The sequence below is a fragment of the Octopus bimaculoides genome, chromosome 16 (genome assembly GCF_046866305.1).
Source record: "Octopus bimaculoides isolate indiv1 chromosome 16, ASM4686630v1, whole genome shotgun sequence".
In the NCBI taxonomy this organism is placed as follows: domain Eukaryota; kingdom Metazoa; phylum Mollusca; class Cephalopoda; order Octopoda; family Octopodidae; genus Octopus; species Octopus bimaculoides.
Genome location: NC_142943.1, coordinates 26,284,456 through 26,298,524, shown reverse-complemented (window position 1 = coordinate 26,298,524; position 14,069 = coordinate 26,284,456). Strand labels below are relative to the sequence as shown.

The window sequence follows — 14,069 nt, the reverse complement described above, 5'->3', positions numbered from 1 at the left end:
ATAACGAAATCAAAGAGAAGTTATCTTCATTACTTAGGAAAATAATCAGAGATGATGATAGAAAGAGAATCCAACAAGATCTGGAATAGTCGTACATCAAAGAATTTGAAATGGTGAAGACACACCAGATTAAGAAGTTTATGAAACTCAAAGGTCAGAGAATGAAGACTGAAATCCGTCACCCAACTGTGAAAACAGTAATTAATGTAAGTAGCCGACATCTAGAAAGCTCTGAAGAAGCAGTTCTGAACAAAGGTCTCAACTTTGTGACAACCATCAAGCACATTTCATTCTTGGACATAATAGCCCTTATTGAAGAGATAGCCATAAATATATTAAAAGCTCAGGGAGATGAACTAAGGTGGAAAGTGAGACAGGTACTAGAAAAAGCAAAACTTCCTAAACCAAACATCACTAAGGAAGAAACGTTCGCTATCAAAAGACTACAGGGTGACAATTCCATCATAATACTTCCAGTAGACAAGGGAAATGCTACAGTGATGATGAACAAGTCTGACTACTCAGAAAAACTGTCAAGTCTTATAAGTGATGGTAGCTACAGCAAAGAAAAGAAAGACCCAATTCTGAAAACAGAGAGGAAGTTGTCACAGATCTTGATCAAGAACAAGGATCACTTTACACCAATGAAGTACAGACAACTGACTCAACACTACAGTATACTACCACACATACGGTCTCCCAAAGAATCACAAGGATGGTATTCCATTAAGACCTATAGTGAGCTGTAGAGGTTCAGCATGAGCCATTTCCTTGTGGATATAATCAGTCCATTAGCAGGAAAGTCAATATCGTACGTGAAGAATTCCACCCACTTCACAGAATTGATCAAGGATACCGCCACTGAATTCAACTAGATGGTGAGTCTAGATGTGATAAGTCTGTTCACCAAAGTCCCAAGTGGTGAAGCACTATTGGTGATACAAGGAAACTAGTGACAGACACCTATCTAAAAGAACACACTAGTATACCAATAAGAAACTTGATGGAAATATTGCCCTTCTGTGTAGAACCTACCTACTTCAGTATGGACACTGATATATATTGTCAAGAAGAAGGTTTAGCGATGGGTTCACCATTATCACCGATAATAGCCAATATATACATGGAATACTTCGAGAATTTGGCTTTAGGATCAACACCACTAAAACCAATACTATGGCTATGATATGTTGATGACACCTTTACACTCTGGCCCTACAAGAGAGATGGTCCAGGTACTGTTAGATCATGTGAACTCAATAAAGCCATCCATACAGTTCACAATGGAAAAAGAAAAAGACAATCAGCTGGCATTCCTGGATGTATTAGTAACACGCACCAATTATGGATTCAGGACATCCATATACCGCAAGCCAACCTTTACTGGACGATACCTCAACTTCAATTTCCACCATCCAGTGTAAAGAGGGAGATTGCTCAGTGCCTAAAACATTGAGCAATGAATATAAGTAGCGATCGTGATACACACCACAAAGAAATGATCAAGCTCAATAATGATCTGTTAAACAATAACTACCCAAAAGTATACTATCCACTCCAATTAAGAAGAAGAGAGAGGATGAGGCCAATAAACTGTCCACAGTCTGCCTACCATATGTGAAAGGCCTCTCCGGAAGACACAAAGATATGCAGCCCATATGACATCAGCATAGTATTCAAGAGTAATACAACACTTCGCAAATATTTCCTTCGAGTAAAACCACCAATAGAAGAGAATATGACCAAAGACTGTGTGTACTCCATCCCATGCAGCTGTGGTAGGTTATACAAAGACGAAACATGCCACCCACTCAAGATAAGGGTAGATGAACATCGCAAAGCTGTGACATGGGGAGATATTGATAAATCAGGTATAGCTGATCATTTATGGAAAAATGGAGACCACCTCCTCCTGTGGAATGAAGTTAAAATAATAGACAGAGAACACCACTTTAAAATATGAAAACTAAAAGAAGCAGCACATATGCTAGGACACAACAACCTCCTAAGCAGACCGAGTGCAGATGTAAATAGCATATGGGAACCGGTATTAAGGAAGGATAGGAAAATATTAGATTTATAAGCCCTAAATAATTACACCACCATCCCATTCCACCACACTATGCAACCTGATGGCTAAATAAGGAAAAGGCAGAATAAGGAAAAAAATAATGAAAAGGCAGAATAAGGAAAAAAAAAAACAAATACAAATAGTATAATACATGAAACCATACACACGAGACACACATACTAAAAACAGAATCATCATCATCATTTAACGTACGCTTTCCATGCTAGCATGGGTTGGACGATTTGACTGAGGACTGGTGGACCAGGTGGCTACACCAGGCTCCAATATGATTTGTTTCTACAGCTGGATGCCCTTCCTAACGCCAACCACTCTGAGAGTGTAGTGGGTGAGGTACAAATAGTGTAGTAAACAAGCCCATAAATACACACAAAAGCACACATTCTAAACACACATACAGATACAGATGCAAACGTATACGCAGATAAGGATACAAATCACTGAAAGTCAAAATGCAATAAGTAGAACAAGACGAGGCACATGGGGTAAAGAGTTGCTGAAGATGTCACCGGATGTGTGACGAAAGAGCTTTGGCAAAGAACCTAAAATAACAATAATAAAGCTGAAGTGAAAGCCAAATACATAGTGCTTGTGTTTAATTGGCAAAATATGACCAGTCTCGAGTATAACACAAGGTGGACAAGAGAAACAACAATTAGAAGGACAGGCAAAAAGTCATTTGTGGCTTTCTGTCTTCAGAGGTCACAACCATTTCAGGCAGTTACACTTTAGATGGTTCGATCTGGTTGCCCCACAAAAAGTCTAAGCTCAGAATATTAGACCCTTTTATAAGAAAGCTAGGGAATGTGTACGGCAACAAAGACAAAATAACAAACAAAAAAGACGTATGTGTGCATATGTAAATATTTTCGTAAGTATACACTGCTTATCATACCAATCACTTTCGTGCAAAGGGTACAACGGAGTATTAGGTAACAGTTCGATTATATAACTCTACACTCATCAGAGGTAGCCGATATAGAATGAAATATTAGAGAAACAAAACTTGCAAACATTTAACACAGATTTTATTAAGAGAAGGTTAAGCATGAATACATACATAAATTATCAAATCCACACTGGTAGCGAAATTAAGATATAGGGATCGACTTAACTGTATTTGCTTGACCATTAGTAATCTCGATGATGTGAGTTTGCTGAAGTTTGTTGAAGCCATTTCTTTCATTTACTTGGTGAGAGACGAGACGCGTTCAGTTCAAAAGCTATCAGAATTCTATTTGCCTTTTGGTGCTAAACTGCTTAACTGTTGTAAAGGAACATGATTCTCAAGGACATGTGAGAGGATGTTCTAACTGGTAGCGTGATCTCCTGCAAACTGATTGGTTGATAAGTAGGGTATTCCCGTGAAACTCATGTGACTCAACTCTAGCTCACTCATGGTCGTGAAATGATGATTTCATGATTGGAGTTCAAATCCCTACAGGATTTTTGCCAACCTTTCCTCTCCTGAAGTTCAACTGCTGGAGTTGGGAATAACTGTGCCAGGATCCACAATTCTAGAATCTAATTCAGCCCCCTGTTTCCTGTCACTCGTGGATACTGTCCTGAAATACTTGAACTTCTCCACTTGCTTCAGTGGAGTGTGCACTGGGAAAACTTTCTTTGAAGGACCAATGTTTTAGTTATTGCAGCACTTGACAGCATACCCATTCTGTGCATGCTTGAGGTCATCTTCTGATGACCACCATGTCGTCTACAAACCTCAGCCACCCTATTCCATACCCATCGATTGGGATACCACTTCCACAATGGCAGCGCATGTCAGTTTAGTCCATTAAAATTATGAAAAGGAGAGGCTACAATACACACCCTTGCCGAAGTCCAGCACCCAGCCTGAAAAGTTTAGACTTACCCGATCACAAATATCTGAGCCTTCGTATAGGGAGTTCAAGCTAATCAGAAGTTTCCTATTATCTCAAACCTCTTTGATACTATGCTGGAGTTTGTGTAAAAGATCAACTGATCACCATTTAATTATTAGCAACCTGAAACTATCTGCAGCAGAGAAAACTCACAAAACTCATGGATCCAGTGTGACTTACAGGATGAAGTGGGAAAACCGTAGAGGAAGATGGAATAAAAAAAATATGTGAATGCTATTGCATTCAAATTAAGTAACCTCCTTAAAAAATAGTGCTCATTGAACAGGAATGGCGTTTGTTTTGTTTGTGGCAGTTTCTTTTTCAGCTGTACAATGCTTTGGAGAAAAGCAATTTGGTATGATGCTAGCTGGTAAAAGAAGCCCCTAGTTTAACCTGGTAGGTAAAGGTACCTTTGGACAAAGAAGGAAGCTTACAAATCCTGTCTTGAAAGCGAATCTCTCCTTTTGCATTTGTGGTACACAGAAGTGTGAAATGTTGCAGCAGAGACAATGAAAACGCCAAAGGTTAAGTAATCGGAACACTTTGGGGTAGGGTTGGACTGGGTTTATAGATTGGCCAATAAAGTATTCAAGCAAACTATCTCCTGACCTCTTTGCAAGAAGCTTTCTTCCACATGTGCCATTAAGAATTTGGCTGGGGGTTTTCTTGCTACAGAAAAAGGCATCCTTTGGAGGAGAAAAAAATAATAATTTGCCAATCTAAATCCAGTAGCAATAAAATCTTCTGTCGGACACCAGATGCATCTAGTGGTGAAGACTAGGACCAAAGACACAGAGGCTGAAGACAGAGGAATGATTTAAGCGTTTAACTGTGGCTAGGCTGTTGGTGAGGATAAAATCGGGCCTGAGATGTAAAAACAAATATTTAAATGGAGAAGGCATTCGATTGTTGATTGATGAATGTCAGTTGTCTTTGATCTCTGTAAAGACACCAAAGCAATGGCAATCCAAAGTGATTATCCTAATTTTTTAAAAGTACAAGAGGGAAGGCTCTAATTATAGAGGAATTTCCCAGTAAAGTCTACACTTGGTCTCTGGAAACTTAGATTGAAACTTGCTGAAGAATTGTATGTAGCTTTTATATATAATGTATATAATGGATATATAATACTGTACAGTATTATATAAAAATTCATAATTTTAATGGACTAAACTGACATGCGCTGCCATTGTGGAAGTGGTATCCCAATCGATGGGTATGGAATAGGGTGGCTGAGGTTTGTAGACGACATGGTGGTCATCAGAAGACGACCTCAAGCATGCACAGAATGGGTATGCTGTCAAGTGCTGCAATAACTAAAACATTGGTCCTTCAAATACTGTACATTTCCGTTAATACACTCACACACACACACACACACAAATGCATGCATGCATACATACATGCATACATACATAAACACACTCATATATGTATGTAGCTTCCATTCTGGACACAGAACAGCTGACCGGATAGTCATGCGATGGCAAGTTGAGGAATTGTGGTAATATTTTAAAGAGTTCTTTACTTACTTTGTAGACTTCAGAAAGATATATGTCCGTGTGCAGCAGGACATGCTGTATACATACATATATACATACATACATACATACTGCATATGTGTATGTGTGTGTGAGTGTATATCATGTTTTCACAGCAACCGCAAACAGGATGTATTCTTTCACCTCCAACAATAGAGAGCAGTCTCCATATTTCATTCCATATCGGCTACTCCTGATGACTATAGGGCTATATAATCAGATTGCTACCTAACACTTTGTTGTACCCCTAGCTTGAAACCAATTGGTATAATTCGCCATAATTGATATATAATACTGTACATTTCAGTTAATACACTCACACACACACACAAATGCATGCATGCATACATACATACATAAACACACTCATATATGTATGTATGTATGTATGTATGTATATATATATATATATATATATATATATATATTATTCAAAAGAATTCCAGCTGTTTTTTATATTTTATTCATATTCTTATAAAATTAATGTGGGATATAGAGTATGGAATATATAGTAAACTGAAATGAAGTATTGAATGTCTTATTGAATGAATGAAATATTGAATATTAAATATTTAAGGACTAGTATACTTTCCTGCTTTCTAGCAATCTTCAAGATCCCATGTGACAGAAGTGTTTCAACTGTAGTTGACTGGCTGTCAACTACAGTTTATATATGCATTCCTTTGGACAGCAGCAGTAGTTGTTTGGCTATTTTTAGAGATGATGCCAAACCATTTTTCAATGTTTATTTTTAGAAATGATACATTTGAGAAATTTTTTGTGTTTTAGTGATAGGGATAAGATTTTTAAACCCCAAATAAGATTAATTTAATCATTGTTTGTTAAGCTTGGATTTGAATTTCTTAATAAAGTCCTTATCTCACCGTTTTCTCTCAATTTCATTCAGGTTGCAAAGTTTATAAAATGGAAATATCATAAAAATTTTTCAACCACATGTTGCCAGATGGTTACTCAGTGGTATTTGGTGAACCTCTGGGTTTTTAATCTGTTGTCGATGCACACGCGAGCGTTCTGATAGTGCATTACCTGTCTGGCCAACGTACAATTCTTCACAAGTTGTACGAAAGAAAATGTTGTACAGATTTCGTTACATATATCCAAGCAGAGACACCATGACTTTGGTATAACTGCTCATAACAGAGACAGAATTAATGTTTTTGCTTCATAATTAAACGTTACATTTCAACACTTCCTTCTCATTATCAACATTTAATAATGTTGTAGTTTATTAAATTGTAAAGTGCAAAAATAATTTATATTTTCATAATTATAAAATAAATTAGAAATTTTGAAACTAATCTTGTTGATATTTATCTTCCACATTTTCCTATCGAAATTGAACCAAATTCAATGAATGGCACCATGCCAGTGGAGCGCTAACAGCACCATCTGAGCAAGATCATTGCCAGAGCAGCTGTCTGGCTTCCGTGCCAGTGGCATGTAAAAAGCACTATTTGAGCATGATCGTTACCAGCATCGCCTTACTGGCACTTGTGCCGGTGGCACATGAACAAAATATTCGAGCGAGGTCGTTGCTAGTGTCGCTGGACTGACTCCTGTGCAGGTGACACAGAAAAAACACCATTTGAGCGTGGCCGTTGCCAGTACCACCCAACCGGCCCTTGTGCCAGTGGCACGTAAGAGTGGTTGGCGTTAGAAAGGGCATCCAGCTGTAGAAACTCTGTCAGATCAGATTGGAGACTAATGCAGCCATCTGTTTCGCCAGTCCTCAGTCAAATTGTCCAACCCATGCCAGCATGGGAAGCGGACGTTAAACGATGATGATGATGATGATGATACATAAAGATAAATTAGAGAGATACTATTCACAATTCTTTAATTATAACAATATCATATAACATAAACTATTATTAAAAAAACCAAAAAGGGTATTTAATTTATCTTTGTAATTGCATTATACCCATATTTATATGGTATACAACTGACATACCAGTGAACTGGATGTTTAACACACCCCTTTGAAGGAACTCTTTTCCACAGTTTATTACTATATATATATATATATATATATATATATATAATGTTGTTGACAGGACAATTAGAGAAAAGAAACAGGCCTGGAAGGACTGGAAGAACGGTGGTAGCAGGGAATTGTATCAGACTGCCAGAAGGGAAGCTAGACGACAGGTTTATTTAGCCAGTGGGGAAGCAGATAATGTATGTTCTGTCAGAACAAACAATACTGCGGTACATACTGTGGGAAAAATTCTCATATTGGCTTTTAGTGAAAAATGCACTCTTGTTTATATCGCTAGTGGGGAGATAAATCTCTGCCACCTCCAGCACCAAGTCCTCCAGATCACAAGATTTCAATCTTCCATGGTTTTGTCAATGATGAACGCTCTATCACTAGAGGCAGCAACAATTCGTCTCCCCACCAGTGATACATAGAATAACAGTGCCAGAACAGGTGCAGGGGTTGCTGCTATCTCTAGCAGTTGAGCATTCATCATTGACAAGACCAAACAAGGTTGAAATCACGTGATCTGGTGGTCTCAGTGCTGGAGGTAATGAGGATTTATCTCCTTGCTTGTGATATAAACAAGAGTGTAGTTTGCAACAAAAGTCAATATGATAATTTCTCTTGTGGTAATTACCACCAGTTAGTTCATTCTAAAAGAACATCCACGTTTTAGTGGGGATAAATATTACCTCTTGGTATTCTAAATATTTGCATTCCATGCAGTTGGAATAAAGTCAAATATCGTTTCAACTTTGAAAACTTATTTCATTGGATTGCAAATTTTTTGGTGTGAACTTATGTGTTGAAAAAGATTTTGTTGTATCTTGGGAGGATCATTATGCCAATAATAAACACATGCACTGATTCTATTTCACATCTTTTTATTATTATTAGTCAACTAGTTAAGTATTTAACCAATTAACCTCTTAATCATTTGATTAATTACATGGTAAATCAATAAGTTAAGATCATCAAGCAGACCAGGAATGGAGAGGCAGTGTCATTGATGACATTGCAAATGACAAACAAAGGACTCTGACGAACCTAGCTGATTGATTGGCTGACCGAAAAATTAATTAAACAATTGATTAGTTGATTGATTAAATAATTTATTAGTTCAATAATAATAATAATAATAATTGAAAAAAGAGAAATAGAACTAGTGTGTGTTTATTAATGTTTCCCGAAATAAAACAAAATTAATAATCTTAATGTTTTGGGAAATTTATAAATCAGCATCCAAAAGAATGAAAATAATACAAAGACAAATATGCATGTGTGCATGTGTGTATGAGAGAGACAAGGAAAAAAGAGCAAGTGTGCATGAGAGAGAGAGAGAAAGACAAGAGAGTGAGTGTGTATGTATAAGAGAAAGAGAGAAGAAGAGAGTGAGTGCGTATTTGTGTGTGTAAGCTAAGACCAAAGAACAAATACTTGGTAAGTAGTCAAACAACATAGTTGCTCCATGGTCAGAGTAGTTAGAGCTGTACCCAGTCTGATGTGGTGGTTGTATGAATAACAAGGAAAAGAGAGAAGGGATGTATGAGAACAGTATAGGCAAAAAAAAAAAAACAGAACATTCCTTGATACCATTAACATACCTTGGCACTGCTGGAGACAGTGACAATGTTGGAAGGCACCTAATCATTGTACTCCCGAATTGACCCCTCATGAGAGTAATGTCCTGCAGTGCAAGCTGTGTTTTACTTTCTATCTCTCATTTGTTTCAGTCATTGGACTGTGGCCTTGACGGAGCACCACTTTAAAGGGTTTTAGTTAAATAAATCAACCCCAGTGCTTATGTTAATTTTAAAGACTGATGTTTATTCTCTTGGTCACTTCTTGCCAAACTGTTAGCTACAGGAACACAAACAGACCAACACTGGTTGTCAAGTGGTGACAGGGAGTAAGGTGACAAACCACAAACACAAGGACACACACACACACACATAAATACATGTTTATATATAATACACACACACACACACACACTCACATACAATGGGATTCCATGCAGTTTCCATCTACCAAATCCACTCACAAAGAACTGGTAATTCTAGGAATACAGAAGACACCCAAGGTGTCACACAGTGGGACTGAACCTGAAGCCATTTGGTTGCAAAGTGAGTTTCTTAATCACACAGGCAATAACATTTGATGTTGTTGCAAAACCAGAAATTTAAGAGTGGGGTCAGCCAATTATACCAACATCAATGACTGATGCTTTATTTCATTGACCCCTGAAGGATGGAAGGCAAAGTTGATTTCAATGGGTTTTCAGCACAGATTGTAAAGGGTTCATACAACTACCACAAGGTATTTTTTCTGTTACTCTAATGATTCAGTCAATTGACTGTATATGTATGCTTTTTATTTTTTGTCTAACTGATCTGTCTCTCTGTCAATGAATACCTAAATTTGTCAATAAGGATAGAGATTTTAAAACTTTAATAACAAGTAACCCCCGCCAAAAAAAAAAAAGATATTAACAAATACGTAAATTCTAGGATTTTTTTTCCTTATAATTCCTTAATTTCAAATTCAAATTTCTTATTCTACCAAATATTACGAAGAAATTATTCTCTTTTGTAATAATAAGTGCAACCGCTAGAGAAGTGACATCCTTTCAGGATCAATAAAATACAAACCAATTGAGCATTGGGGTCAGTGAAATTAACTGGTCCCCTCCCTTAAAATTTCAGGCCTTGTCTGTGGTTGAAAGAATTATTATTATTATTATTATTATTATTATTAAAGATTTAAGGTGGCGAGCTGACAGAATCATTAGCAAACTGGGCAAAATGCTTAGCAGCATTTCATCCGTCTTTATATTCTGAGTTCAAATTCTCCCAAGGTTGACTTTGCCTTTCATCTCTTTGGTACGAGCTGAACACTAGGGTTGATGTAATTGACTTAGCCCCCTCCCACAAACTTGCTGGTCTTGTGTCAAAATCTGAAACCATTATCATAATAAAGATGGAGGATTGACAGAATTATTCAGGCATCAGACAAAATGGCTTGCAGTATTTGTTCAGGCTCTTTATGTTTTGAGTTCAAATCCCACTGGGTCAACATTGTCTTTCATCCCTCTGAAGTTGGTAAAATAAAGTACCAGTCAAATACTGGGGGATCAATTTAATCGATTAACTTCCTACTTTCAATTTTTTGCCTATGTTAAAAAGTCTTATCATTGCAAATGTGATAGTTTTGAAGAATTATTAAAGCTTCTGACAAAATCCTTTATGACAAAAGTTTCCAACTTGGCTCTGAGAATTTAATTCAAAGTTTGCAGAGTAGAGAGACCTTTCGAAATCTTACATTTATTCAAATTAAAGGAGTTTTTAACACCGCAAAAGCTGAAAACTTCAATCTTACAGAATTTGTTCCTTTTCATTACATTCTGTGTTCAAATCCTGCTGAGGTCAACTATGCTTTGCATTCTTCTGAGGTCAGTAAAATAAAGTACCTGGAGATGACAGTATATAATAAAACACCTCTCCTCAAGATTGCTGGTCTTATGCCTAAATTAGAAACCATTATTAGTATCAATATCTTTTGCAATATTTTTGTTATGAATTCCAGTATACGGTTCTGTTAAAGGTTACCTTTACTAATACCTAGGGTTAAACAACAACAACTACCATCGATCATCACATCTTTATTTTCAATTTTTGTTACATCTTTCTACTTGCCTTCTCTGATCTCCTCTCCTTGCAGTACTCTCCTTCCCTTTCATCATCATAATCATCACCAACACAGCCACCAGAACCATCACCAACTATATCACATCCTCTTTATAATCCTTTTCTTTTTGGCCCTACTCAACATAATCATCACTTACAATACTGCCACCACAACCATCATTACCACCACAATTACCAACTTGTGATCTATCGACACATGACCCATCTACTTATGACCCATCTACTTATGACCCATCTACTTATGACCCATCTACTTATGACCCATCTACTTATGACCCATCTACTTATGACCCATCTACTTATGACCCATCTACTTGTGGCCTATCTACTTATGATTCATCAATTTGGGAGCCATCAATTAGTGAGTTATCGATTTGTGATTTATCCACTTGTGGCTCATCTTTATGTGATCCATCTACCTGTGACCTACCTACTTGTGTTTCATCAACTTGTCTTTCATCAACTTGTGATCCTTCAGCTTGTGATCCTTCAACTTGTGACCCGCCAGCTTGTGACCCACCAACTTGTGACCCATCAACTTGCAATCTATCTATTTGAGACCCATCAACTTGTGATTCATCTACTTGTGGTCCTTCAACTTGTGATCCTTCAACTTGTGATCCTTCAACTTGTGACTCATCAATTTGTGATCCATAAACTTGCAATCCATCAACTTGCGATCCATCAATTTGCAACTCACCAACTTGTGACCCATCAACTTGCGACCCACCAACTTGCGACCCACCAACTTGAGACTCACCAACTTGTGACCCATCAACTTGCAATCCATCTATTTGAAATCCATCTACTTGTGACCCTTCAACTTGTGACCCTTCAGCTTGTGACCCTTCAGCTTGCGACACTTCAGCTTGCGACACTTCAGCTTGTGACACTTCAGCTTGCGACACTTCAGCTTGCGACACTTCAGCTTGCGACACTTCAGGTTGCGACACTTCAGGTTGCGACACTTCAGGTTGCGACACTTCAGGTTGCGACACTTCAGGTTGCGACACTTCAGTTTGCGACCCTTCAACTTGTGATTCATCAACTTGTGACCCTTCACCTTGTGATCCTTCACCTTGTGATCCTTCAACTTGTGATCCTTCAACTTGTGATCCTTCAACTTGTGATCCTTCAACTTGTGATCCTTCAACTTGTGACACTTCAACTTGTGACACTTCAACTTGCGACACTTCAACTTGCGACACTTCAACTTGCGACACTTCAACTTGTGATCCTTCAACATGTGACCCATCTAATTGTGATCCACCAACTTGTAATTCATCCATTTGTGACTCCTTAGCTAGGAAGCCATCAACTTCATGTCCATCATCTTGAGACGCATGAACCAGTGTATCAGAATCATCATCTTCTAATGCTTCAATCATGACTTCTTCAGTTTGCAAAACAAAATAATTATTTAGGGATTTCAAGTGATCTTGTAATAATTCTGGCTCTTTATCAGGTTTGCCATTAGCATCTTCATCACTTTTATTACTCACGTCATCATTACCACCACCACGACCACCACCACCACCATCATCATTATCATGACTGCAAATACCACCAACACTTTTACTATCAACACCATTAGCACCACCACCAACACCATTAGCACCACCACCAACACCATTAGCACCGTCCCTATTAATGTTATCTTCAGTACCACCATCATGGACATTGGCTGCATAAAACTCTGGATCAATTTGCTTCTCTATCAAACATTTAGAAATTTCCAAGTCTTTTCTTGAAATGTCATCACTGTTGTCAGGAGCAGCTGTCATTTCCATAAGTGGCCCTTCCTCCTCTGTCAAGCCTCTTCCTGGAGATCTCAAACTAATACTGGGGCTCTGCTTATGGCAATCTTGAGGCAGATTTTGATCCACTGACTTATGTTCATCCAGTAAATATTGGAGACTCAAGATCAAGCTTTCAGTTGAACATTGTGGCTTCAGTTTCAGAAGATAATTATTGAGTTCACCTGTGACAGAAATTAAAAAAAATTTAAATAATCAAAACAGATTAAAATTTTTTTTTTTTTTTTTGGAACAGTGGATCATGTAGCACATATAAAACTGTGAATAACAGCACATAAATATTGGGTTGAAAATCCAGCTTTATGTCCTTCAAGATTCGCTGTTCCAAAAAAAGTATTATTTTATGTCCTCTTGAAAGTTTATAAAATTCTTACATCAGAGGAGAGGTGACCCCACTTCTGTCATGAATGGTCATGGGATTGCACCTAGAAAATTACCCTCCAAGACGCAAGTCCAGGCAAGATTGTTTTATGGAAGACCAGCAGTTGCCCATGCATACCAGCCGATGTTATCCAAGGGAAAGACAAGGGATGATACAGCTTGACATAAGTGATGCTGCAATTAATTTCTACAGCTGAGTGAACTGAAGCAACATGAAATAAAGTGTCTTGCTCAAGAACACAACACATAACCTGGTCTGAGAACTGAACTCACTACTTCATGATTGTGTGCTCTACGCTCTAACCACTGAGTCATGCACCTTCACTTTACAACACCAACAACCCACAATTCTTGCTGGTAAGAATAAAGTTTCTAAAATGGATAGACAAATTCAAAAGATTGCCAAGGTCTAATGGTAGAACATTTGACATGTTTACAGGAGATGTGGGTTCAAGTTCCACAGGCAGCTTTGACTTTTTCTATCCAATATTTACATATTATTTACAGCTTTATTTCCTTCGAGATCCACTGTTTTAAAAAAGACTAATTTCATGCTCTCTCAAAAGTTTATAAGATTCTTATGAGCAATAACAATAAAAATTTAAACTGCTCAGTTTAGACAAGAATTCAACAACAGATTAGTATTAAA

The 14,069-nt window shown here is 37.6% G+C and overlaps 1 protein-coding gene across 1 annotated transcript in view; it reads right to left on the bottom strand.

Annotated features, from left to right (window-relative positions):
* Positions 1-11,163: 11,163 nt before the first annotated feature.
* LOC106883723 (dynein beta chain, ciliary) overlaps positions 11,164-14,069 on the bottom strand; it is a 362,109-nt gene continuing 359,203 nt past the window's right edge. Inside the window, exon 97 of the mRNA XM_089364269.1 lies at positions 11,164-13,203. Within this exon, the coding sequence (XP_089220395.1) occupies positions 11,552-13,203 (1,652 nt within the window). The 3' untranslated portion in view covers positions 11,164-11,551. The remainder of the gene's footprint in view (positions 13,204-14,069) is intronic.